Raw genomic sequence first — 26582 nt, 5'->3', positions numbered from 1 at the left:
CCGCCGATTGGCTGCCACGCCCGTCGGTTCCTCCCGAGGCCAATACGTCTGATTGGCTTGTCTCCCTCTGGAGCCTTGTCCCCGGCTTCAGGACACAAGTTTCAAAGAGCGCTCAGCAGCCACGACTGTGTTTATTAATACAAGAAAGAGGTTCACTGGGGAGTCAGGGACTTGGCAGCGAATTCTAGGGCTGGAAGGGCGTGGGGTCTTCTCCAGTTCTTCCATTTTACAGATGACATGGCAGAGGCTTACAAAGGGTCTGGGGGCAGGTCTGGGTCTGAAAGTGGGCCGTCACCCTGAGCCAGGCTGGGGAGGTCAAAGAGCCCCGTTGGCCGAACTCAGCGCCACAGCACGCTGTGCCAGGAAGACTTTATTCTGCGCCTCCTGGAGTAGAGAGTAAAGAGAGGTGGAGGTGAGACAGACCTTCTGTCCCCCGTGTCCCTTTACATGTCCCTCAGGACCCCTTCCCAGGGACCCGGCCTGGCTCACCGTCTTTATCTGGCGTTTGAGCTCAGAGATGAGGCGTCCATATGAGTTAGCGAGGGCCAGGGTATACGCCATCAGGATGCTAGAGGAGACAGAAATGGAAGGCAGTCCCCAAACGCTCTTAGAATATCTTCAACGTATGGCTCCTTAGAAACCAGGGGTCTAGACCCTAAAAACTCTCCTCCTTCAGACCCAGGAGTCCAGGCTCCCAGCCCCCTCGTTCCCTCAGGCCCAGGAGTTTGGGACCCCAGCCCCTTTCTCGGACGCAGGCAGCGGGGGCCCCAGATCACACGCATTCAAACTCAGACCCAGGAGTCTGGGCCCCCTCACCTGGAGAGCACCAGAAGGGGCACAGCAAAATCCTGGGTCCCCAGGAAGAAAAGGAAGTTCTGGGTGGTCTGAGGGAGGCTGGAAATAGACTTAGGGATCTGGGCCCAGATGGATGACAGCTCCCGGAATGGACCACAGAGCTTAGAAGGCTGGATCCTGAAGTCAGAGACAGGCAGAGCTCAAGGATGGCCAAGAGTCAGAACCCTGGATGAGGGTAGAGGGAGAGAGAGGCAGCGCCTCTCACACTTACAGGAAGATGCCATACAGCACAGAAGCGGCGGAGATGGCCAGACCCAGGAGAAGGACCAGGGGGAAAAAGAAATTCACCGTGGAGGCCCGAAAGGTGCGGGAGGCCGGGGAGCAGGTGGAGAAGAGGGTGAACTGGTGGGGAAGGAGAGAATCTGAGACACAGGAGTCTGAGCCTAGCCTCTCCTTTTTCACCATCTAGGAGTCCTGGCCCCTCCTCAGTCAGGATTCAGGAGTCCTCAGGCCTTTCCCACCATCAGACCCAGGAGTCTGGGTCCCCTCTTCTCACAGACCTAAAATTTGGGATGCCTTAGACCCCTTGTTCTCCCACATCCAGGAGTCTGTCCTCCAGCCCCCTCCTCTCTCAGGATCTAGTAGTCCGGGTCCCTCACATCCTCCTCCCCCAGGACCCAGGAGTCACATCCCTCAGTCTCCTTCCCCGCCTCAGGAGCCAGAGTCCAGGCCCCACTATCTCCCGCTGCAGACCCAAGGGTGCTCTCGCCACCCCTCACCTTCTTCAAATAGAAAAGCAGCAGGAACTTGGCCGTGTTGAGCAGGGGCAGCAGAGGGCAGAAAAAACTCCCCACCCAGACCACCGTCTGCGCGTAGGTGAGCCCCAGCACCTCGTCGGGTACCTGGAACTCCTGGGTCCCCATCATGCGACCCAGCGCCCCGGGACAGAACCCACAGAACAGCCTGAGGGGCGGGACCAGGACAAGTCAGAGGCGTGCCAGCCCAGGTTTCCCCGCCTCCACCATCCCGCCCACCAATGAGAAGTGAGCATATCTGAGGAGGCGGAGCTTTCAAGGTTCTGGAGGAGGTGTGTCAAGAGGGCGGGGCCAGAGGGAAGTAACTACCTAACACCTGGAAGGGGGTGGGGTCTGCAGACAGGGCGAAGAAACTGAGCAGTCAGAGGCGGGGCTGGAAAAGGGGCGGGGCAAAGAAGAAGAGCACAGGGTGGTGGGCGGGGCCTGTTCCAATGTGGGGGGCAGGGTGAGGGGCGGGGCTCTCACTTTCGAGGAAACTGGAGGAGCAGCGCAACTGCCAGGCCCGTCAGCAGATCAAAAAGCAGGAGTTTGTACATCTCCTGCCCCACCTTAGTCTCCCAGCACTGAGGAAGGAAGAAAAGGGTCAGAAAGACCCCAGGACCCAGGCGTCCGGAGGCCCAAGCATCAAAGTCTCCGAATTGCAAGCACATCAATACTTTCTCTCGGGGTTCTCAGTTTTTTCAAACATCCATACTTCTGTCCTCAAGGGGAGGGTGTTCTAGCACCCAAGCTCCGCCTTCCTCCCAAATCAGGAGTCTGGACCTACCCAGCTCCTGCTTTCCCTCAAGGACCCAGGAGTCCCAGCCCCCTGTCCTCCTCACTGGAAGTTCTTTGTAATCGTAGCCACAGGTTTTGCAATCTTCAGCCTCCGAATTGCCCCCGCAAGTGATCTTATTCCAGAGAGACACGAGCAGGACCAGCAGAGAGGCCAGGCGGAGAACCATGGTCCTGGCAAGGGGAAGGGAGAAGGGAATCAGCACTGATTGAGTGCCCACCAGGAGCCAGGACCCTCCTGTGTGGAACGCGCTTACAATTCTCCCCATCTCACAGACAAAGAAACAGGCTCAGCGACAGAGAGAGGGATTTGAATCTAGATCTCACTGGATAACCCATATCCTCGGGATTTCCGTGACTTATCTGCTAGAACCAATGTCCCTAGACCGGTCCCAGAATCATCCCCAGCCCATCCCAGAGGGCTGGAACCTGAGCAGGATAAGAACAATCTGGTGGCTCCTGGTATAGCCCTCTAGCGAGGCAATGAGCTTGAACACGGGTGGCAGCACAAAGTTGACCACGGAGATGAAGATGGACGGGAGGTAATTCACCACGAGCCTTAGCAGCGGCGTCTGCTGAACATTGGGCCTCTCCTGGGAAGCAGAGCGGGCCTAGAGAAGAGGCTCTGGGTCATGGAGGAGCCACGCGTGACATCCTCCCCCAGCCCCTTCTTCCTACAGGATCCTGTAGTCTGAGGTGCAAACATAACCTCCCTCCCCCAGATCCCTCCTCTCTAAGATCCCAGGAATCATAGATCTCAGTCTCCTCCCTTGGAAACGTAGGTTCCAGGACTCCCAGACCCTCCTCCCCCAGGACCCTCCACACCTGCAGCTCCGCAGTGAACCCTGTAACCCAGTAGATGCCGTAGAGGGCTGCCCCCAGGAGCGCGAGCACCAGCAGGTGGAGCAGCATCCGCCAGGACCACAACCTCGCTTGCTGCCCCAGGGTCCGCAAGGCAGCGTGGCGCCGCAGCGCGGCTTCCTCCAGCTCCACCTGAGGCCAGGAGACACGTACGCTTGAGTTCCATTCCCCCAGGATGGAGCACTGCCCCTCTAAGGACTTTTATAATCCTGGTTCCAGCCCATCCAGGGACCTCTCGCTGACAATTTAGGTCTGACCACCCCCCCCACGGCCCCGCGCAGCACCCAAAGCCATAACCTTCCGGGGCCCCGCCCTGCACGTGCCCCGCCCGCCTGCGGACCCACCCAACAGCTGGTCACACCCCTCCACGGCTCTACCCAGCAGCAAGCCCCACCCCTCATCAGCCCAGCCCTCCCGAGGCCGATCCCAGCACCCAAAGCCACACCCTCCTGTGGCCCCGCCCAACACATGCCCCGCCCCTCTGCAGCCCCGCCCAGCATCTGGGCACATCCCTCCAAGGTTCCGCCCAGGACCTCATGCCCCGCCCCCCAAGGCAAGCTCAGCACCCAAAGCCCCGCCCCTCCAACGCCCACCCAGCACTCACGTCAGGTAGGGAGTTTCTCCAGTTTTTTTTTTTTTTAATTTTTACTTATTTATTTTTCCCCCAAAGCCCCAGTAGATAGCTGTATGTCATAGCTGCACATCCTTCTAGTTGCTGTATGTGGGACGCGGCCTCAGCATCGCCAGAGAAGCAGTGCGTCGGTGCCCGCCCGGGGTTCTGAACCCAGGCCGCCAGTGGTGGAGCACACGCACTTAACCGCTAAGCGACGGGCCGGCCCCTCCAGTTCTACTTTATCAAACCCTTTCTGGCCACGCTCTTCTCTTAACTTTGAACCAAGGAGCTTTAAGGCCCCGCCCCTTTCCTGCTGCTAGCTTTTTCCTGTACCCTTTGACCTCAGGCATCCCTACCGTGGCCTCCTCCCAACCCGCTCATCCTCCAAAGCCCGCCTCCTTAGAGAAAAGCTCCGCCCAGCATCTCTCCGGAAGCCCCGTCCCTGGTCTGCGCCCGCCCATTCTCTCAGCCCCGCCCCCCTGGACCCCATCTATTTGTAGGCCCCGCCCCCTAAGCGCACCTGCAACTCGTATAGGATGTTGCGCTGGCGCAGCCGCACGTGCACATCCCCGCAGAGGCCAAAGTCCCAGGCGGAGAACACCCGATGGCTGTAGCTGGTCATGGCCCCTGACTCAGCCAACAACATTTGCTTCAGCCAAGACACCGAGCTAAGAAAGGGGAGACCCAGGAGACGGGGTGTGGCAGGACAGCCACGAGCAGGGGGGCCACCCCTCTTATGGGACAGAGAAAATGAACCCTAAGACCTTTGGCATTTGGCAAGCTGCTACCTGGCGGAGAACGAGTCAAAGAGGCAGAGATCCAGTCAGTGGGACAAAGACCAAGAGAGAGATTCAGAGATAGACCCAGAGGAGGAAAGAAACCCAAATGAGAGAGACAGAAACCTAGGAGACAGGGACAGACCTCCAGAGAGAAGGGGACAGGGACCCACAGTGAGAGGGACAAGGACCCTGGGGACAGAGATTTAGAGGGGAGAAAGACCCCACAGGGGACCGAGATTCAGAGAAAGAGAGACAAAGACTCAGTGAGGAGGAAAAAGAGATCTAGAACGAGGGGGTCAGAGACTCAGGGAGAGAAGGACAGACATCTAGAGAAAGCCGGTGGGGGAGAAAGACCCAGAAAAAGGAGGACAGAGACTCAGAGAATCGAGGGGGCAGGTAAAAAGATTCCAGAGAGCAGGGCAAAGACCCGGAGAGGAGATAGAGAACCAGTGAAAGGGCAAGAAACAGAGAAAACTGGGCAGAGATGCCATATCACCTTCACCACCCCGGTGCAGGCCCCCGTCATCTCTCCAGTGGACAACTACACAGGACTCCCCCGGCCTCCTTGCTTCCACCTGTGCCCTCTTGGAATCCATTCTCTGTTCTTGAGCCAGTGGAACCTTCTTTTTATACAGATCAGATACAGACCAGTTTAAAACTTATCCCACAGCTTCTTGTCCTGGAAGTCTATGCTCCTTCATAGCATAGCTGCCCACGGCCCACCTGATCTGGCCCCTACCTACTTCTCTGAGCTCAAATCCTGGCCAAATCCTCCTCCTCATATTAGCCTTTCATTTCCCAGAACACTTCAAACCTCTTTCCACCACAGAGCCTTTGCACCTGCAGTTCCCTCTGCCTAGAATGCATGTGTCTTGGCTGTTCACCTGACTGGCTCCTTCTTGTCTTTCTGGTCTCCATCTACAGGTCACCTCCTCAGAGAGTCTTTACCGACAGCTCCATCTAATTAGGGTCCCCATCCATTATTCGCTGTCACAGGGGGTGGCAAACTATGGCCCGAGGACCAAATCCTGTTTCTGTAAATAAAGTTTTATTGGAACACAGCCACGCCCACTTGTTACATACTTCTGCCTACAACAGCAGAGTTTAACTGAGACAGAGACCTTACGGCCCGCAAAGATGAAAGTATTTCCTACCTGGCCTTTCCTGTTTTATCAGAAAAAATGCGCTGATCCCTTCTCTTTCACACTATCCCATTTGTTTTCTGTATAGTATTGCTCCCAAACTAAAATTGTTGATCTGCTTGTTTTATTTAACAGTCTGTCTTGAAGCTTATCTCCTCTACCAGACTATCAGCTGTGCAAAGGTAGGAGGACCCCAACTGGTGTCCCTGGACCCTGGCCCAGTGCTTGGCATTTAGGAGACATTGCCCTTTCGTTGTTCTTAAGTCCTTGGTTTCCTTCTTGACCGAAATCCCTTCCTCTGGGGATCTCCCAGTCTTGCCTGGATGCCAGCAAGTCCCAAATTTCTATCTCCAGTGCAGGCTCCCGTCCAGAACCCACGTATGCAACTGCCTACTACTCAACATTCCCTTCGTACGTCCAAAAGGCATCTCAAAATCAACTGGTCCAAAATTGCACTCCCAATATTCCTCGCCAACCCGCTCTTTCTGCAGCCCTCTCCACCTCAGCTAACGGCAACTCCGCCCTTCCAGTGGCTCAGGCCAAACACCTGGGGTCATTCTTAACTTCCATCTTTCACCATACCCCACATCCAGGTTTTAGGGAATCCTGTGCGCTCTACTCTCAAAATATATCCAGAGTTTCTATTTAAATAAAGTCCAAACAGGCCAAAGCAATCTATGGTGTTAATAGAAAGGATGGTGCTTTCTGTGGGGGTGGGGGAGTGTGGTAGCTTGAAGGGGTCTTGAGGGGGCTTCTGGAGGCTGATCATGTTCTATTTCTTGATATGGGTGGGAACTTAACAAGTTCTACCCTTTGGTTTGTGCATTTTTCTGGATGTGTGTGACATTTTAAAAATAAAAAATATACACAGTCAACTAATATTTGACAAGGGAGCTCACATACTCAATGGAGAAAGGACAGTCTCTTCAATAAATGGTGTTGGGAGAACTGGATAACCACATGCAAATGAATGAAATTGGACCCGTATCTTACACCACTCACAAAAATTAACTCTAAATGGATTAAATACTTAAACATAAGACCTGAAACTGAAAAACTCCTAAAAGAAAACATAGGGGAAAAGCTCCCTGACATTGGTCTTGGCAATGATCTTTTGGATATGACACCAAAAGCACATGCAACAAAAGCAAAAATTAACAAGGGGAACTACATCAAACTAAAAACCTTCTGCACAGTAAAAGAAACAATCCATAAAACAAAAAGGCAACCTACAGAATGAGAGAAAATATTTGCAAATCATGTATCTGATAAGGGGCTAATATCCAAAATATATAAAGAATTCACACAACTCAACAGCAAAAAACCCCAAACAACCCGATTAGAAAACAGGCAGAGGACTTGAATAGACATTTTTCCAAAGAAGATATACGGATGGCCAATAGGCACACGAAAAGATGCTCAACATCACTAATCACCAGGGAAATGCAAACCACAATGAGATATCACCTCCCACCACCCATCAGAATGGCTATTATCAAAAAGTCAAGAAATAACAAGCATTGGCAAGGATGTGGAGAAAAGAGAATAATCATTGTCTACTATTGGTGGGAACTGGTGCAGCCACTATGGACAACAATATGCAGCTTCCTCAAGAAATTAAAAATAGAATTACCATATGATCCAGCAATCCCACATCTGGGTATTTACCCAAAGGAAATGAAAACGGGATCTCAAAGAGTTATGTGTACTCCTATGTTCATTGCAGCATTATTCACAGTAGCCAAGATATAGAAACAACCTAAGTGTCAGTGGATGAATGGATAAAGATGTTGTACATACATACAACGGAATATTATTCAGTCACAGGAAAGAAGGAAATCCTGCCAATTGCGAGAACATGGATGGACCTTGAGGGCATTATACTAAATGAGGTAAGTCAGACAGAGAGAGACAAATACTGTATGATTTATATGTGGAATCTAAAGAAGCCAAACTCATAGGAACAGAGAGTAGAATGGTGGTTACCAGGGGCTGGGGGAGTGGGGGGAAATGGGGAGATGCTGGTCAAACTTCCAGCTTTAAGATGAATAAGGTCTGGGGATCTAAGGTACAGCATTCTGATTATAGTTAACAATACTGTATTATATACTTGAAAGTTGCAGAGAGAGTAGATCTTAAATGTTCTCACCACAAAGAAGAAATGGTAACTGTGATGCGATGCAGGCATAGCTGCTGCTACAGTGGTAATCACATTGCAATATATAAATGTATCAAATCAACACGTTGTACACCTTAAACTCACACAATGTGTGTGTGTCAATTATATCTCAATAAAGCTAGGGGAAGAAAAGAATTCAATTTTTAAAAATTGAATGTAAAAAAAAAGGAGAAATAAATCCAAAATCGACCCCTTATCACCACCTGGTCCAAGCCACCATCGTCTCTTGCCTGGATTATTCCAATAGCTTCATAACTATTCTACTGGCTGCTGCCTTGCTCATCTATTAAACTCTCTCCTTCCCTCCTTTTCTTCCTGTCTCCCCTTCTCTCTCCTTCTCTCCCTTTCCCTCCCCGTCACCCCTCTCCCTTCCACAGAGCCATAGAGGAATTCTTTTAAAACCTAAATCAGACGAGGATGATCTTCAGCTCAAGAACCTGCAATGAGTCCCAGCTCACACAGAAAGAAGCCAAACTCTTTACAGAATGCGGCCCCATCTCCTTGGGCTCTCCCCCTGCCTCACTCTGCTCCAGCCCTACAGGCTGCCTTATTCACCCTCCAACGTGCCAGCCTTACTCCTGCCTTGCTCCCCCAGCTGTACCCTCTGCCTGGAATCCTCCTTCCCCGGGTATCTGCTTGACCAAATCCCTCACCTTCTCAACATCTTTGCATAAACATCACGTTCTCAGTGAGGCTTCCTGGACCACCTATTCGTACAGCAGCCTGGCCCAGGATCACTGTCAGTCTCCCCTTACCTACTCTCCTGGTACCCGGAGCCCTCATCACCTTCTAACAGGCCACGTAATTGACTCATTTATGGCTTCTTGCATATCTTCTGTCTCCCTCTGCTAAAATGTAGGCTCCATCAGGACAGGACTCTGTTGGGTTGGTTGGTTTGTTCTCCTATTTTGCCAACTGCCTAGAACAATGCCCAGCACACAGCACCTGCTCAATAAATATTTATTTCATGAATGAATGAATCACCCCTATTTGTCTCCTACACAGCATTTTCCCCTCCAGAAAAGATGTCATTAATTTGCTTACTTGTTTAATCTCTTACCTTCCCCACTAGACTCTAAGCCACAGGAGGGAGACACTTCCCATCTTTATCCCTGGTCTTTAGCACTTAGGAAGCATTTTTTAAAATTCGATTTCAACTCAGAGAGAAAGGGATGACAGAGCAAGACTCAGGATTCTTGGGGAGGGGGCTTCTACCACCGCTAGTACCCCCTGGGTCCGGGGCTGGGTGTCGGGGTCACTGACCGGCGCAGGATGAGCAGCATGTGGAGGACGCCAATGACAAAGAAGGAGCACAGGTAGCTGACGGCCAGGCGCGGGCGGGGCGGGTAGAACCCATAGAAGAGATAAGACCATTCTAGAAAACCCTGGGGAGGGAAGGGCAGGGGTCACGTGGGGCTGGGCGGAGGCGGGGTTCAGGGAGCTGGGCAGTGAGGGGGCGGGCACTGGGGCTTAGACGGGTCTCCCAGGGACCCCGGCGCGCACCTCTCCAGAGAGCAAGTTGAAGAGCTGGGTGGGGAAGGCGATCAGGCCCTGGGGGCGGGGGTCGTAGGAGCCGCAGGGCGAGGAGGTGCCAGAGTCAGTGGGACCAGGAGGCGCCCCTTCCAGCCAGGTGGGCAGCAGCGCCATGCAGACCTTGAGCACCGAGGCCAGCAGGTTGAGGAGCAGCAGGAAGCGAAGCAGAGAGAAGTAGGACTCGGTGCCGGCGCCGAACTGGCCTGCAGGGGGCGGCAGAGAGAGGCCTGGGGCTCCTCTCTGAGTCCGAGCCCGGCGCCTCCTCCCTCAGACCCGGGAGTCCAGGCCCCTAGGCCTCCTCCCTCAGACCCGGGGGTCCAGGTCCCTGGCCCCTCCTCCCTCAGACCAGGAGTCCAGGCCCCTAGCCCTCCTCCCTCAGACCCGGGGGTCCAGACCCCCTGCCCCTCCTCCCTCAGACCCGGGGGTCCAGATCCCCGGCCCCTCCTCTCTCAGACCCGGGGGTCCAGGTCCCTGGCCCCTCCTCCCTCAGACTCGGGAGTCCGGCTCGCCCCAAGATGCCAGCTCAACCCCACCGCACCCCCAATCCTCTTCAGCGTCCACGCCCAGGGCAGCAAGGTGCGCAAGCCTTCCCGCATCTTCTCCTTGGACCTGCGAAGCCTCAGGGCCCAGTGGGTCACCCTGGACCCCGAGCCCAGAGCCGCTTGGTCCCTGTCGTGGCTCTGCCTGGGAGGGAAACAGAGTCAGAGACAGAAAATTAAGGGCCTAGCGGCCCCAAATGGAAACCACCCAAATGCAGAAACAACCCAGCAGGAGGACCAGGAAGTAAACTGTGGCATGTTGGTGCCAGGGAATAGCAACAAAAAGAAACAGCTAATGCTAAGCCTAGGCAGCAGGGCAGACAATAGAGACTGCAGGATTCTGTTCCCACACAGCTCCAGAGCCAGCACACGGAAAGTTGGCTCTTTAGGGATGCAGACACAGGTGGCAAAGCTAGGAAGACAAGGAAGGCGTGAGGATCGTAAAAGTCTGGGAAGGAGTTACTGTGGGGAGAGAGGGGTGCTTCTGCGGAGCTGCGATGTTGTGTCTCTAGTTGTAGAAGTTTACCCGGGCTCTCACTATAGGAATACACTTTGAGTCTGGAGATCATGTTTCATGCACTTTTCTGTAGGCAAATATCATCATAAAATAAAAATGAAAAAAAGAAATGGAAAAAGGAAGGAAGGTGTAATACTGTGATTTGTAATAAGAAATATTTATTTGGTCTTTGTCCCCGTTCCTGGCACAGAGCTCCTAAAACCCTCGGAATTTCCGGAGAGTTGAGAGGGACTAAGGTGTCTTGTTATGTAGATGAGGTGACTTTTGGGAAGCACCTAAGTATGGGGGCTGGTTGCCAGGGGAACCAACCATGTGCTTAGAGGGTTGGAACTTTCAGTCCCAGCCCCCTGACCTCCGGGGAGGGGACAGGGGCTGGAGGTTGGATCAATTGCCCATTTCCAATGATTTAATCAATCCTGCCTTAGAAATGAAGCCTCCACAAAAACCCCAAAGGACAGGGTTCGGAGAGTTTCTAGTTTGGTGAACACATGGAGATTCGGGGAGAGTGGCGGGCACAGAGGGCATAGAAGCTCCACACCCTTTCCTCATACCTTGCCCATGCATCTCTTCCAACTGGCTGTTCCTGAGTTATATCCTTTTATAATAAGCCAGTAATCGAGTAACTAAAGTGTTTCTTTGAGTTCTGTGAGCTGCTCTAGCAAATTGATCTAACCTAAGGAGGGGGTCGTGGGAACCTCTGATTTATAGCCAGTGGGTCTGGGCCGGCCCCGTGGCTTAGCGGTTAAGTGCACGTGCTCCGCTGCTGGCGGCCCGGGTTCGGACCCCGGGTGTGCACCAACGCACCGCTTCTCCAGCCATGCTGAGGCCGTGTCCCATATACAGCAACTAGAAGGATGTGCAGCTATGACATACAACTATCTACTGGGGCTTTGGGGGAAAATAAATAAATAAATAAAAATTATAGCCAGTGGGTCATAGGCACAGGTGACCACCTGAACTTGCAATTGGCATCTGGAGGGGAGTATTGTGGAACTGAGCCCTTAACCTGTGGGATCTGATGCTATCTCCAGGTAGATAGTTGAGGTGAATTGTAGGACACCCCCCAGCTGGTGTCAGAGACTTGGTTGGTGGTGTGGGGGATGCCTCCCCCCCTCAACACACACATGAGAATTGGTGCCAGAATTGTAGAACTAAACAAGGGTCACACACAGGGCACCGCTCTCAGAAGGGCCTTGCCCTTGCTCCAATGCTCTGCTGTTGCCATCTTTTTTTTTTTTTTTATAATTTTATTTATTTATTTTTCCCCCCAAAGCCCCAGTAGATAGTTGTATGTCATAGCTGCACATCCTTCTAGTTGCTGTATGTGGGACACGACCTCAGCATGGCCGGAGAAGTGGTGCGTCGGTGCACGCCCGGGATCCGAACCCGGGCCGCCAGCAGCAGAGCGCGTGCACTTAACCGCTAAGCCACGGGGCCGGCCCTGCTGTTGCCATCTTGAAATGCATAATTGTTGAGCAAGAGGCCCAGCATGTTCATCTTTCACCGGGCCCTGCAAATTATGTAGAAGGAGAGAGGAAAGACAGAAATAAAAGAGTGATAGGCTTGGAAGAGGAGGAGGAGAGACAGAGAAAGACATAGAGCAAAGAGGAAAAAACTAATAACAGATTTCAGACACACAAAGAGAAATAGGGGTAGAGACAGGGTTTGGAGGGAGAAAAGAGACCATGAACCTGGGTGAGAGAGAAAAGTCTGGAGCCACGGAAAGACAGGACTCCTTGGAGTCAGAAAAGTAGAGACAGACAGGGAGGAAACAAAGTAGAGACACAGACAGACACAGATGGGGGCCTGAGGGAGGCAGGGAGGACAGAAGGACAATGAGAAGTAGACAGAGCCCCAACAAGGGAAAGGATGGCCCACACTTGGCTGGAAAGTAGGATGTGGGGCCCTCACCTGTGTGCCCGTCTGGCTTGCATTGGCCAGGGCAGTTCCCGGGAAGCGTGAGGTTCCTGCAGCTCCTTTTGGGCGGCTTCTGCCAAGGCCTGGATGCTCCTCTCTCCATCCTCATCATCCTCCTCCAGTGCCCCCCAAGGCGGCACCCCAGGGCCTCGGTACCGGAGAGTAGCAGTACTGGGGAGCTCATTCAGCACAGAGGAGAGTGACGGGCCTGCAGCAGGAGGACACGGGGCTGGGAGGACCCAGGAGTCCAGGCCCCCAGCCCCCTCCTCCCTCAGACCAGAGTTCAGGCCCCCAGCCCCCTCCTCCCACAGACCAGGGGTCCAGACCCCCAGCCTCTCCTCCCTCAGACCCAGGAGTCCAGGCCCCCAGCCCCCTCCTCCCACAGACCAGGGGTCCAGACCCCCAGCCTCTCCTCCCTCAGACCAGGGAGTCCAGGCCCCCAGCCCCTCCTCCCTCAGACCCGGGAGTCCAGTCCCCCAGCCCCTCCTCCCTCAGACCAGGGAGTCCAGGCCCCCAGCCCCTCCTCCCTCAGACCCAGGAGTCTGGGTCACTGTTCAACTTCCTTGTCTCTCTATTTCAGGATCTTTGGACCCTGGCCCTTCCCGTTCCTCAGACACCCGAGCCCCAGCCCCTGGCCCTCTCCTCCCAAGACTTGAGCCTGGGTCTCCAGACTCCATCCCGGGACCCAGGAGTCCCTGGCTTTCTCCCCCAGAAACCCAGAAATCAAAACCCCTCGCCCTGTCCCCCGGAGCCCAGAGTCCAGGCCTCCCTGCCACGTCTCCCGCAAGACTTCTGCCAGCCTGAGGGGTTGGACCTGACCACCCCTAGCTTTCTCACCTGCTCTGGCCTCCCGAGGTGCCGGCCACGCCCCAGAGGAGCCCCAGGCCTCCGGTTCCAACATAAGGCTCCCCTCCATGGCCCCAGGCGCAGCTGTGTTTCCGTCTCTAGCAGCCGGCTGGGCAGGGACTGCCCAGGTGAGGGAGGGGCCGGGGGCAGGGCTGTACCTGGCTGCCAGGTGGCCCGGAGGGAACACTGTGCACTTCCCAGAAACTGTCAGGGTGGCTGTTGCCGGGCCTCCTGGCAATGTGGTTCCGGGAGGGGGACAGTAGCACTTCACACCAGGTCTCGGGGGCAGAAGAACCCCCACATCGATGATCACCCACAGACACTCACACACAGTCTTTGTGTAACACTTTATTGGGAGAGATTTACACATTCAGACCCTGTCTTAGGCCAAAGGATGACAAGAGGGTGACAGGTGTGCTGGGACCCTGAGGTGGCTCAGATGGAAGCTGCAAGAACCACAGTCCAAAGGGCTGCTCCCCTGTGCCTCAGTATCCCCTTTATGAAACAAGACGGTTTTGTTCCTTTCCAGCTCTGAAACACTGGTTTGATGAGACAAAAGAGAGTGAAAGCCACAAGGAAGAGGTCCCCCACTCCCAGAACCTGCCCTGAAGCTCCTACACCCGCCCTGCACATCCAAAGGGAATTTGCCCAGGAAAACAGGTCGCCCGTCAGCCCCCGCTGTTTGGGGAAGCACAGCTCTCTGAACACCTGGAGGCTGTGGCAGGGACAAAGGGAGATTCTTGTCCGGACATCTTGATTTGACAGGAGGGAAAACTGACCTTCTGCAGACCTCAAGGCGCAGAGGGCAGGGAAGCCAGGAGAGCCCCCTGCCATGCTTCATGAGCTAGGGGAGCAGAATCCGCCCCAGGCCCCTGGCCAAATTAAAGACTCTCTGGGAAAGGAGACAGCAGCCTGGTTCACAGAATTCCTAGGCAAAAGCTTAGTGGCTTTTGAGGGAGGGAGTGCTGTGGCAGCTTACTCCTCCCGGAGCTTTTCTGGGGCAAGGCTGGTGCCCTGGGACGCCCTCTTCCTCCTGCTGGGGCTGCCCCCACCCAAAGCCAGCCCCAGCCCCAGGGCCACCAGGGCCAGGACGTGGATGCAGAAGTAGACAGAGGCCCAATACCGGAGGGTGTCGCCCAGCGAGAGCAGCACAAAGCCCATGCACATGTAGTCGTAGGCTCGCATCTTCAGGAACCAGTGCACGCAGTTCCAGACCTTCTGGCCCTGGGGGCTGAGCCGCCCTCGCAGGGCCGACTCCAACTGGCCCTCAGCCGCCAGGCACAGCGGGATGGTCAGGAAGCTTAGGTAGTAGCCAGGGTGGAGGCCGTGCCAGTAGGCGCTCAGCAGCATGGTCCAGGCGCTCCTGGGGGAGACACTGGGAGTCAGGACCCAGGAGCCCAGGCCTCTAGCCTCCTCCTCCCTCAGACCCGGGAGTCCAGGCCCCCAGGTCCTCCTCCCTCAGACCCAGAGGTCCAGGCCCCTAGACTCTCCTCCCTCAGACCCAGGGGTCCAGGCCCCCAGCTCCTCCTCCCTCAGACCCAGGGGTCTAGACCGCAGCCCACTCCCCTCAGACCTGGGAGTCTGGACCCCTAGCCCCTCCTCCCTCAGGCCCAGGAGCCCCCAGCCCCCCATGTAGACCCTAGTAACCCTAACCCTCCGCCCTCTCCCCATTTAAGGATTAAAAGTTTTCTCTTCCATGGCCTTTTCTCCTCAGGACCAAGAAGTCTAATTCCTTTGAGAGCCCAGTGGTTCTCAGTGTGTCCCTGGTCCAGCATCAGCATCACCTGGGAACTTGTTAGAAAACATCCATTCTTGAGCTCCACCCTACCCCTCCTGTATCAGAAAGTCAGGGGGGTAGGGGGCAGAAGAAATCTTTAATGGAACAAGTCTTGCAGGTGATTCTAATGCAAACTAGCATTTGGGAACCAATGTCCCAGCTCATGAAGACGCCTACGCCCCAGTCTGTGGCCCTTCCTTATTCTGGGGCCCAGGAGTCCTGTTCCTCTCCTCTCCAAGACCCAGAGCCAGCTCCCGTATTCTTGAAGAACCAGGAAGTCAATGGTCCCTGCCCTGGAGGGAAATAGGAATCCTCAGCCCTCCACCCTCCTGTGTAACCGGGGTCCCACCCTCCTCCAAGAACCCAAGATTTCAGAAGTCTGTCCCCACTTCCTCCCGCAGGAGTCTCTACTCCTGTCTTCAGGAACCCAGCTCACCCTCTCCCAGCACCCCTTTCCTTCAGGACCCAGAAACCTGAGCCCCTAGCTGCTTCCTCTTTGGGAAGATGCAGACATCGCCAGCCATGCTCCTCTCTCCTTATGGACCCCAAAATCGAATTCCCTAGCCCTTGAGGACCCCCACTTTCGGACTCTGATCCACTTCTTGGAGGACACAGAAATCACAGCAGGCTCTGCCATGGATTGTGGCGTGGGGGGTCGGGCGGCATCTTTCCTGCCCATCGGCATCAATGATGCTGACTGCCCCATCCTTGAGGGCATAAGGGTCCACAGAAAGGACCCTTCAATTTTCCCTTTTGCCAAAAGGAGAGAACTTTTCCTCCCTCTCTTTTCTTAGGCCATTTCCTTGAAAAACCTAGTGTTTGAGAATCTTTCCTCTGTCCTTTGGACATAGACGTAGATCTTTGAAAAGGCGAAATAAGCCTCTAGAAAGCATTACGGTGCAGGCATGTTTTTCTCGAGGGTCTGGGAGCCATCTCTTTGAAATGTAAACGTCCCTGTCTCCCTGCCACGTGGGGGTTATCCTAGGTTTGGCCCAGCTGTCACTACCTACTTGTCATAGAGATAGGAGTTTTGTTCTTCCTTCAGATAAAGACACTTAGCCAGCGTAGGTGGCTACCCCAATTCCCAGGTGACTTTGGGATGAATGTGAGAGAATGCATAGCGAACAGTGCTGGGGAGTCCTCTTCCTTGAGGACAAGCTATGGTTTCTCTCTAGAACATGCTATGCAAAAGGACCGTAAGGGATAGATGGTCTATAAAGGGTGAGATTTCTTTCCGTCTTGGTAACCTCATTAGCTGTTACGTGCAACATGCATCGTAATCTGGTTTCACGTTTAGTAATAAAACTGTTTTCCTTCTTTTCTACCTATGGTGGAGAGAGAATTCTCTGGGTTGGCAGGATAAGAGAAATTTTCCCCAATGGGGCGGGGTGGAGGGGGGCGGGGGGACATTAGGACACATGCACACCTGAACGTGTGGCCCTTTCTCCAGCCGCTCTGCCTCCATCCTACTCTTCTCTCCCCGTTCTGCTGCCCCCGTGTAGTGAACACTCTCCAAAGAATCGTCTTGCACCTCCTTGACACTTCTTCCCTTCCATTCTCTCTTGAACCCGATCCGATATGGCTTTCACTTCCGCCCTCCAAACTACTCCCGTCAAGGTGGCCGGAAACTTCCTCCCATCACACTCAGCCCAGTGGTCATACTTGCCTTCATCGCACTGAAGCCCCTGGCACCATCTGACACAAACCTGATGCTCAGCCCCAGAACTTTAAGTATCATCTATACCCAATGATGCTCAAGTGTCCACTTCTTACACTGACCTTTCCTTACATGCCGGAATCACATAATTAACTGCCTATCCAATGACCCCACCTGGATGTCTAACAGTCACCTCAAAGTTAGTGAAACTAAACCAAAGTCTCACTTCCTCATCCTACCCACTCCGGAAACTTCCTCCTGCCTTCTTGGGAAATAGCCCTGTCATGCCCTCAGTCACTCACACCCATCACCTGGGCATCATGCTTCATTTCCTCTTTCCCATGTCCCACATCCAGTCCATGCCAAGCCCTGACTCCACCTCTCAAACCATCCCCTTTCTATCCACTGTTCTCTATGCCAGGACACCATCATCTCCCACCTGGCCAGCCCCAAAGGCTTCTGAATTTGGCTTCCTGCTTTACCTCCTGCTCCCTCCCTGCACCTTGACTCCATTCCCCACACAAGGCCGGAGTGGATCTGTAGATCATAAATCCGATCATGCACCAGCTAAGTCTGGCTCCAGAGCAGCCATCAACAGCTTCATTACGAGAACGTGTATCCTGGCCTCATCTGGTGGCTCCAAGAAGGCTGAGGGACACTCGGCAGGTTACCTAACCTCTCTGAGCCTCAGTCGCATCTTTAAAATGGGAGATGAAGAAATCTCCTATGAGTGAAGAATAAAAGCTAATATACAGTGAGCACACACCTGTCAGGCCTCACCTTAAGTACATTTCACACTTTAGCTTGCTTAATCCTCACATCAACCTATGAAACAGGTAACGGCATTCCCCCCAACTTAACAGCTGAGGAAACAGAAATCAACCAACTCCTCAAGGCTTCTCCACAGCTGGCAGGGTCAAGCTTCCAGAAGGTCTGGCTACTGAGTCCAAGGGATTCGCTACAATGCTGCTGTCGAATGACGCTGACTTTACAGAAGTAGAAACAGGCTCACAGAGGGGGAACGAGTTATCCCGGAGCAATGCAAATCAACGGCAGCCCAACAAGTTCAAGAAACTACAACTCCCGTGATCCTCACTGGCAGACGCCTGGCCGAGAGCCGCAGGCCGCCGGAGGAGCTGCTGGGAGATGTAGTTCCGCACATGCGGCCTGAGGTGGGCGGGGCTCACCTGAGGACGTAGGAGTGGGCAGGCGCGCTCTTGTAGATGTACTGCGCCAGCCACCACTGCACCGTCTTGTTCCAGTGCCGCATGCCCTCCCGCACCCGCACGCAGAAGTCTGTGCCATAGCAGTCGATGTTGCGGATGGTCTCATAGTCGTATTCCAGGGAAGCCGCGTTCTCCGGACTGAGGGGGGTGGAGGATGAGGGTGGGGGACAGACATGCAACTCAGCCAGGCCCCCTCCCGATACCAGCTACTCCCAGCCCCGGATGCTAAGGAGGGAATCGTGGCCAGCCAACAGCTCTCCGGCTGTCGCATTTGCTAGGGCAACAAGGGAGGGTAGCCCAGAGGAAGCCTTTTTGGGGAGAAAAGTAGGGAGGGGGCAGGGGACACAGGTTCACCAACAGTGGGGTTCTCCTCTTGGTAACGGGGTCCACAACAGCCACGAAAAGCCTCCAAGGGCCTTGGTTGCTAAGCTACGCGTCCTTAGCAACCTGACCCTTCACTGTCTCCAAGGCTAGGGAAGGGCCATTCCTTAGCAACCAAGCTCAGCGAACTCAGAGAAGCCTCCAAGTGTAGTCCTTTCCAAGTCGTCAGACACTGTGGTTGCTAGGGAAGTAACATCCCTAACAACGAGGTGGTCTGTGGTTGCCAGGGAGATGTTCTAGGCCCATGTGATACCTGGATGGTCTCTGCTGCTAGGAAAATGGCATTCCTTAGCAACAAGGCCAAGGATGCTTAGAAAAGCTTCTGGAAAGGGTCTCTCTTTGCTATTGGTCCTTAGGATTGTTCAAGAAGTGTCATCTCCAGCAATATAGTGGTTCCCGGGTCACTGGTGCCAAGCAGGAGGGAACATCCTTGGCCCACCTAAACCCTTGGTGGCTTCTGATAATGGGAGGGGAGCCGTCCACTAGGAGTGGGGCCCAGCAGGTTTAGAAAGCCTTCAATTTCTGCTTGACATTTTCTGGGGGACGCCCTCTGTAGCAACTGGAGGTCTGCCCATGGTTACCAAGGCAGTGGCAATCAATTTGCATAGGGGTGCCCCTTCCCCCACAATGGAATGGCAGTGTGTGACGACTCAAGGATGGCCCAACTCTACCAAGGAGGAGTGGTTCATAATTTCCATGGAAGGGCTGCTCCCCCAGTCCCAGCCCCACGAAGAAGCCCTACTATGGTTGCGGGGAACAGAGGAGCAGTCCATTTCTGGTTGCAAGGGGCAACACAGGATCAATACTTCGTTAGCAACAAGAGAGTCCCTAGTTATTAACAGTGTGACTTACCTAGCAATTAAAGAGCTGGTGGGTAGCATCACTAGCAACAAGGTCAATCCATAGTTACCAAGGGACTCTGCTTCCTTAGCAACAGTAGGAAGTTGACCTGTGGTTGCTAGGAAGGGTGTCCCCTCTGAAAGAGGACAGCATGGTGAGGGATGTCATTTCCTTAGAAACAGAGGACAACTACAGGCTGTTATGTGATGACATCCTATGGGGGGGGGTGCTGGCTCCTAGCAACAAAGGGGCAGTTTAGGGGGTGCCATTTCCATACCAACAAAGAGCAAGCCTTCTGGCAGGAAGGAGTGGACCATGGTTGCTAGGGAACCTGCTTCCCTAGCAAATAGAGGCAGTCCAGTTGCTAGGGAACCGTTTCTCTAGCAACAAAGGGCAACCGTCACTGCCCACCAATGGCACCTCGAGCAACAAGGAACAATTGGGTTATTGGGGTGACACTTCCACAGCAACAGAGGGGTGACATGTAGTTGCTAAGATACCACCTTCCTTTTCCTAGCAACAGAGAGCAATTTGCCATCCCAAGGGGTGACAAGCCTAGCAACAAGGGGCCATTGGTAGGTATCATGAGTGCTGTTTCCCTAGGACAGAGGAAGGCCGGCTATGGTGGCCATGGGTAACACTGTGCCAACAACAGGTGGTGGATCTGCCCCCTGCTCCCCGCTATCCTCCCTGCTAGGGGCAGGGCCAGCCCGTGGTGATGGGGCTTGCCGGGTCTTGGGACACCTCCCTCCCGCCGCCTGACCTGCTGGGGGGTGGGCATTGGAGAGTGGGGCCGCCCCCGGCCCGGGCTTTGGCAGCCACGGGGTAGGCCCCGAAGCCGGCGGCAATGCAGCCGCACTCGGCAGCAATCCAGGCCACGTAGAAGCGCATGCGGAAGGCGAAGAAGACGGGGATCATGTAGAAGAGGCGGGCGGGCAGCGGGCGGGCGTAGAAGGCGTCCTCGCGCACGGCCTCCAGCGGGAAGAGGTGCGAGGACAGCAGAAAGAGCAGCCCGAAGAGCGGGGCCGGCCAGGCGCGGCGCAGCAGGGGCCGCAGGCTGGGCACGGCCCCGGGGAAGGGCTGCTCCAGCCAGTCCAGGTACGTGCGGTAGCGGAAGAACGGGCCTGTGGCGGGAGGGAGGAGGGGAAGCTGGTCAGAGACTGGCACAGACGGGCCAGGGGCAGAGCTCAAGTCTGGGGGAGCAGAGGGGCCAGAGATTCAGGAGCTGAGGTGGGGCGAGGGAGACAGGAAGTGGGGGGAGAGAAAGAGAGAGAAGCAGAGACTGGAGTGGGGGTATGAAACCCTGGAGGAAGGGACAAGGAACCAGAGAGGAAAACAAGGGATTCAGAGAGAAAGAAAGAGGGACAATTATAGAGAGAGACCTAAGAGGATAAGGGGTATTGAGATGCTAAGACAGATGGAGAGTGAGACCAGACCCCAAGGGATGGGGGTGACCTCGACATCAACGAGTCCCGGGAAGCGGAGCAGTGCATGTGGACAGGAAGAGAATGGTGTGAGGAGAAATCGGAGGGTGTCGGGGCAGATCCCCAGGGGAGCCCAGGATGACTCTGGGTTTTGTTCTCAGTGCTAGGAAACCCCTGTAGGCTTTTCCAACAGGAAAGTGCTGGAATACCATTCACCTTTTCACAAAACCCCTCCGGCTGCTGAGTGGGGAGGGGCCTGCTGGAGGACAATAATGGAAAACAGCAGACAGTTGGCACTTTAGATAAGATACAATGATGGCCTGGCCTAGCGAGGGAGCAGTGGGGATTAACAGAAGTGACAGGGGTTCAAAGCTGTCTATGTTACAAAAGACTACACAGCGTATGATTCCATTTATAGATGTTCAGAATAGGTAAATCCATAGAGATAGAAAGTCACTTAGGGGTTGCCTGGGACTAGGGGAGGACGGAGGTTTGGGGGATGATGGCTAAAGGGTACAGGGTTCTTCTTGAGGTGATGAAATTGCTCTACAGCTATATGGTGGCAATGGTAGCACAACTCTGTGAATATACTAAAAACCAGCAAATTGGACGTGGTTATAAGTGGGTGACTATGTCAATTACAGCTCTATAAAATCGTTATAAAAAAGAAAACCTGGGACCGGTCCTGTGGTCTAGTGGTTAAGTTCGGTGCGCTCTGCTTCAGCGGCCAGGGTTCAGTTCCAGGGCGCGGACCTACACCACTTGTGGCAGCCATGCTGTGGCCGCGACCCACATACAAAATAGAGGAAGATTGGCACAGATGTTAGCTCAGGCCAAATCTTCCTCAGCAAAAGAAAAGAAAAGAGAAGAAAACCTTCCATGAGGTCAACATTAATGAGAAATATTTTTTCTTTTTTTTTGCTGAGAAAGATTTGCCCTGAGCTAACATCTGTTGCCAATCTTCCTCTTTCTTTTTTTTCCTCCCCAAAGCCACAGTACATAGTTGTATGTTTCTAGTTGTAAGTCCTTCTAGTTCTATGTAAGCTGCTGCCACAGCATGGCTACTGACAGACGAGTGGTGTGATTCCACGCCCTGGAACCAAACCTGGGCCGCCGAAGTGGAACACACCGAACTTTAACCACTAGGCCATCAGGGCTGGCTCAAGAAATATTTTCTGAGACTAAAATAGGATCATGAGATGTGAATGTTTGTTCCCTGGGTGGCAGGAACATAGAGATTACAGACTTTTCTCCTTTATCTCCTGTCTGCGCCCAGTAAGCTACAAGAAATCATTTGGGCTGGGAATAGTCTGTGTCCTCTCTGGAGGAACCCTGGGCCCAGTGGACAGTCAGACAGAGACCTGGGCAGAGACGCTCACCCTCAGAGCAGCAGATGCTGGAATGAAGGGTGGGGACACAGAACAGGCACACACCTGGGGGGAGAGTGGAGACAGAGGGTGAGAGATGTGGAGAGGCAGGGGCACGCACCTGTCATGATTCCCACGTAGCAGTAGCTGTAGCTGAGTGTCTCCATCAGAGAGGGAACGTCAGGCAGCAGCCCCAGGCTGGGCCCCTTGCTGAAGCCAGAGGCCATTTCCTTCCTCTGGGCCAGGTGCAGGTCCTGTACTTCACTGGCCAGACTCACCAGCTGGGAGGAAGGGGCAGGGGCGGGGGACAGGTCAGAGCCCGGAGCCTTCCTCACACCCTTCTCCCTTACGCTACCCCTCTCGGCACTCAAGGGCTGCAGGGGCGTGCAGCTGGGAGCTGAGGTTGTACTCCATGGGCAGCTCTGGGCATTTAGTCGTGAGTTGCAGCTTCTTAATGCCTCTAGCTGGTGGGTGTTCCCCAGGGCTCAGTCCTGGGCCCTCCCATCTTCTTTCTGTGCTCTCCTGCAGTCTGTGGCTATAGATACCACCCACTGTCATGACTCCCAAACTCTACCGCCCGAGCTAGACTTCTTCCCCAAGCCCCAAACCTATTCAATCAAGTTGCCTTCTCATTAATACTCGGATGTCTACCGGGCACCTCAAATCTAACACATGCAAAGTGGAACTCAGTATTATCCACTCCCTGAACTGGCTCCTCTTTCAGTCCCTCCCCTCAGGAAAAGCCACCACCATCCAATTAATTGCTCAGGCCAGAAACCTTCCTCAATGCCCGGATCTAATCCCTTAAGTCTCTCAAGTCTGTCTCTTTTGTTGTGCCTCCACCACTGGGCTGAATATGTTCGGCCTGCCCCTCCAGATCTACTCTCTACCCTTCTCGGCACAGACCAATGCCAACCCTACAAGAGAGAGCCCCAGGCAGAGAGGGAGGAAGGCAGGAGAGTGACTCCCTTGCAAGATCCCCTCGGGCTCACCATGACCCTAGATGTGTCTTCTCAAGGCCAGTGGCTCTACACGACTCTTTTTCCTTCTGGGTTCCACTACCTGCCCCTCCTCTCATCCCCTTGGGCCCAGGGTTGGTACCAGCTTCCCTGCTGCTGGTCCAGGATTCCTGCACTGTCCCTTCTGGCTCCTCCACATCCTGCCCACATCATCGTAAAGAAAAAAGCTCCTCAAATTATCCTAAATGTGATATTTCCTGTTGGGACTCTGACCTACGCAACAGCCTGCATGAAGCCGCCATTGTTTGTCACCTGGATTTTGATAAAGGAATCCTACCTCATCCCATCTTGCCTTTTCTACTGCATTTCTCCTCGCAGAATCCAGAGTGAGTATTTTTAAACATGTACTTCTGGTCACATTACATCTCTGGCAAGAAACCAAAAAACCTCTTCCAGTGGATCTTGGGCCCCCACTGGAAGAAGTCTGAACTCCTCACCTTGGCCAATAAGACCCTGCGTGGTGTGGCCCCTGCTCCCCTTCTTCCTGGTCTTGATAAAGAGTCCACGTCGCTGGCACACAGTTGATGGAACTCAGCCTGCTCCCTTCTACACACGCTGGTCCCTACATCCTGAAAGGCTCTTCCTCCAACTCTTCTCTTAGCTAACTAACTCCTGCCAACCCTTGAACTCCCATCCTAAAGAGACCTGGTTCACTATCTCGCATGAGTGTTCTGTTCATTGATATGTCACCAGAGCCCAGCACATAGTAGGAACTCGTGACTTTTCGGTCTGGGAATCTGTTTTCACCCGTCTTCCCAGGTGATCTAGAGCCAGACGTGGGTGTCCTGGTTTCGTGCCCTTCGAAAAGCGCCTTCTCCCCAAGCTGGTTTTCTTCCTTTGCTAAATGTCTTGCTACAAAGATGCAAGGCGAGCATGTTGATAAGCACTTAGCCTCTGGCACACCTCAAACACCAGATGGCACCCACGGTTACATAACTCAGGATACTTCTTTACCCCAGGGAGAGGCAGAGAGGGGAAGTCCTACCCCAGGGTGTGGGAGATAAAATCCCCACCTCCTCAGCTCCCCATGGAAGTGGCTGCGAGGAGGTGAAGTTGGGGAGGTTAACTGGTGCAAAAGGAGGTCTGGAGGGTAGTCTGACCTTCAGTGTCAGCAGCAGCTGGACGGCATTGGTGAAGGGCGTGGGAGTGGGCAGGCCCAGTAGGCTGAGCGCACGGAAGAACAGGAGGTAGGAGAAGGTCCAGGCTAGGGCCAGGGCGTGGCAGGAGCTGGGGCAAAGGCAGGAGGCAGGCTGTGTTGGGCACAGGGACTTCGCCTCCACCTCCCCCAGATTCCAGCTACAAAATCCTCCCCCACCTCCCCACCAGAGACAGAAAATACAGGTTGCGGGGAGGTGGGGCTGGGGCGATGAGCATGATTAGAACAGCAGAAGATGCACAGCAACAGAGAAGAGAATGAGAAGGGGTTATGAGTAGCTTCAGGGTGAAAACCCTTCAATCCTCTGTATTTTCTGGCAGGCAGGGAGAGAGAAAGAGAGACTATGAATATGAATGGTGACAGGGCCAGCAACAAGTAATGTCCTCTCTCCTGAATCCATGGCATGGATGTAAAGGACTGGGACAAACACAAAGGGACAAGACCCAGAAAAAGGCAAGTGAGGAAGAAAAACAGACCAAATGACACAGAAAATTCAGATAAACAAGAGACATCCAGAAACTGAGGCATAAACGGAAGACCCAAAGAGGAAACAGGTTGCTTCCTCCTCCATCTCTGTTCTCTCTCTCCTCCCCTCCCACCACCTTACCAGGGCTGGGCCTGAATGAGCGCCCAGGTCCCAAGAATGGTGATCAGAGAATGCAAAGTGTGGGGGCCACAGGTGAACAAGGTGAGCCCCAGGCCCACAGCTGCTGCCCCCCATCTCTTCAGCCCAGGTCCTGCAGGGAGAAGGAAGAGCATAAGCCTGGAACTTTCCAGGGGTCCCCCCCACCTTTATTTTGCACTGGGGAGAGAACCTGACTCACCAGCTTTCTTAAAGAGGAAACCAATGGGGATGGAGATAAGAAGGACCACTAGATACGTCCATTCTTCAGGCGACATGGTCTGGGGGAGGGGCGGAGGTTCGTCCTGAGAACCCAGGAGTCTGGGCCCCCAGCCCCTCCCCCTTCGAGGATTCAGGAACCCACCCCCTTAATCCCCAGTTGTGGAGAATCATGCAGTTCTACCCTCAGCTCCTCTCCTCTGAGGACATAGGAATCCGGACCTCCAGGCCCTTCCTCCTTCGAGGATAGAGGAATTCACCTCCAACCCCTCTCTTCTGAGAACCCAGGAATCCAGATCTCCCAGCCCCCTCCTCCTTCGAGGATCCAGGAATCCAGCCCCCCTCTTTGTGGATGCAGAAATCAAAGGTACCCTTCCCCCGCAGTGAGAACCCTGGTATCTAGACATCGCTCTAGTGAGAACCCAGAAACAAGCCTTCTCCCGGGCCCTTCCCTTTGAGAGCCCAGGATTCCAGCCTCCTCCTCCCTCGAGGATCCAGGACCCCAGACCTCCAGACTCGCAGCCCGTCTTCGAGAGCACTCAGAGGAGCCCAGGCCTCCAGCCTCCCCCTCTTTCGGAGCTCCGGACCCTTCTCCGGCCTAAACCCCGGAGAGCAGGCCCCCAGCCGGGTCTTCTCGGGTCCCCTCCCCAGCCCCGCTCCGGCCGCACGCACCCCGCGCGGGTCACATCCACCCCCGCAAAGCCACAGGCGGTTACGCCACCCCCGAGCTCAGCCGCGCTCCCGGCGCCGCCCCGCACCCGTCAGTCTGCCGATCTGCAGCCACCCCACCTCGTCTCCGGGCCCCACTCCCGGGCCCACCTGGGCGCGCGCCGGTCAGGAGGCGACCGAGCTGTCCTGACCCGCGGTCCACCCCGGGTCCAGCCACGCCTCCCCGACCAGCACGCCCCCGGCTCTCTCGGGGCCGGCCGGGCTGCGCGGTCCGTGGCCGGGCGCGGGGCCGCTTGCCGGGCTCCGGGTCGAGCGGTAACACAGCCAGGACCGGCGCCGGGAGCACGAGTCCGCCGCCGCACCAGGAACCGGGATCTGCGAGCCGCGAGCACGTAAATGGGCGGGGCTTCGGGCTCGGAAAGAGGAGGGGCCAGAGCTTCGGGCTCCAAGGGAACGCGACGAGACCCGGGAGGGAGGCGGGGCCTGGAGCTCAGTGTTCGGAAAGAGGCGGGGCCTCCGCTTCGGGCTCCTTCGGGCAGAGTCGGGTGGCCGTTTGGAGGCGGGGCCACAAGCTTCGGAGATAGTCGAGTACTAAAAGTCTGTGTTCGGAAGCAGGCGGGGCCCAGAGCTTCGGCAGGAAGTGGGCGGGGCCATAGCTTCGATTTCTTTCGGAGACAGTCCGGTACAAGTGACCCTGGTCCGCTGTTAGGCAGAGTCTCGTGTTTAGGAGGGAGGCGGGGCCACCGACTTAAGCAACACCAAAGAGGCGGTGATCCCAGGCGTTCCAAAGGGGCGGGGCAAACAGCGCCCTACCTGTTTAAAGGGCGTGGCCCCGGGTTACGTCAGCCAAAGGGGCGAGGCCAGGGTAAGCAGCTTCCCATTCCCAAGTCGCTGAACCGAATAGGCGGAGGTAGG

The 26582-nt window shown here is 54.8% G+C and overlaps 2 protein-coding genes across 8 annotated transcripts; both read right to left on the bottom strand.

Annotated features, from left to right (window-relative positions):
* Nucleotides 1–112: 112 nt before the first annotated feature.
* TMC4 (transmembrane channel like 4) lies at nucleotides 113–13680 on the bottom strand. Of its 5 annotated transcripts, XM_087421183.1 has the most exons (15): nucleotides 13302–13680; nucleotides 12459–12672; nucleotides 10030–10175; nucleotides 9462–9694; nucleotides 9222–9343; nucleotides 4379–4526; nucleotides 3210–3377; nucleotides 2814–2995; nucleotides 2432–2558; nucleotides 2076–2173; nucleotides 1575–1758; nucleotides 1067–1197; nucleotides 817–972; nucleotides 490–568; nucleotides 113–384 (listed from the first exon to the last, which is right to left on the bottom strand). In XM_087421183.1, exons 1-15 carry the CDS (start codon nucleotides 13678–13680, stop codon nucleotides 316–318), a joined length of 2436 nt encoding a protein of 811 aa, XP_087277309.1. In that variant the 3' UTR covers nucleotides 113–315. The 5 variants fall into 5 exon arrangements, with proteins under 5 accessions (XP_087277309.1, XP_087277310.1, XP_087277312.1 ...); XM_087421184.1 differs by lacking the exon at nucleotides 817–972; XM_087421186.1 differs by lacking the exons at nucleotides 817–972; nucleotides 1067–1197.
* Nucleotides 13644–26471, bottom strand: MBOAT7 (membrane bound acylglycerophosphatidylinositol O-acyltransferase MBOAT7). Of its 3 annotated transcripts, none has more exons than XM_004439057.3 (8): nucleotides 25788–26172; nucleotides 24982–25060; nucleotides 24765–24894; nucleotides 24102–24228; nucleotides 22104–22263; nucleotides 19955–20315; nucleotides 17932–18108; nucleotides 13644–14673 (listed from the first exon to the last, which is right to left on the bottom strand). In XM_004439057.3, exons 2-8 carry the CDS (start codon nucleotides 25055–25057, stop codon nucleotides 14286–14288), a joined length of 1419 nt encoding a protein of 472 aa, XP_004439114.1. In that variant the 5' UTR covers nucleotides 25058–25060; nucleotides 25788–26172; the 3' UTR covers nucleotides 13644–14285. The 3 variants fall into 3 exon arrangements, with proteins under 3 accessions (XP_004439114.1, XP_014649764.1, XP_087277314.1); XM_014794278.2 differs by having other exon boundaries at nucleotides 25818–26165; XM_087421188.1 differs by lacking the exon at nucleotides 24102–24228 and having other exon boundaries at nucleotides 25818–26471.
* Between the last annotated feature and the right edge of the window lie 111 nt (nucleotides 26472–26582).

Source organism: Ceratotherium simum, chromosome 33 (genome assembly GCF_057802395.1).
Source record: "Ceratotherium simum simum isolate JZ-2026a chromosome 33, ASM5780239v1, whole genome shotgun sequence".
NCBI classification, from domain to species: Eukaryota; Metazoa; Chordata; class Mammalia; order Perissodactyla; family Rhinocerotidae; genus Ceratotherium; species Ceratotherium simum.
Note: the sequence above shows the minus strand (reverse complement) of the source record. Positions and strands in the feature narration are given on the sequence as shown.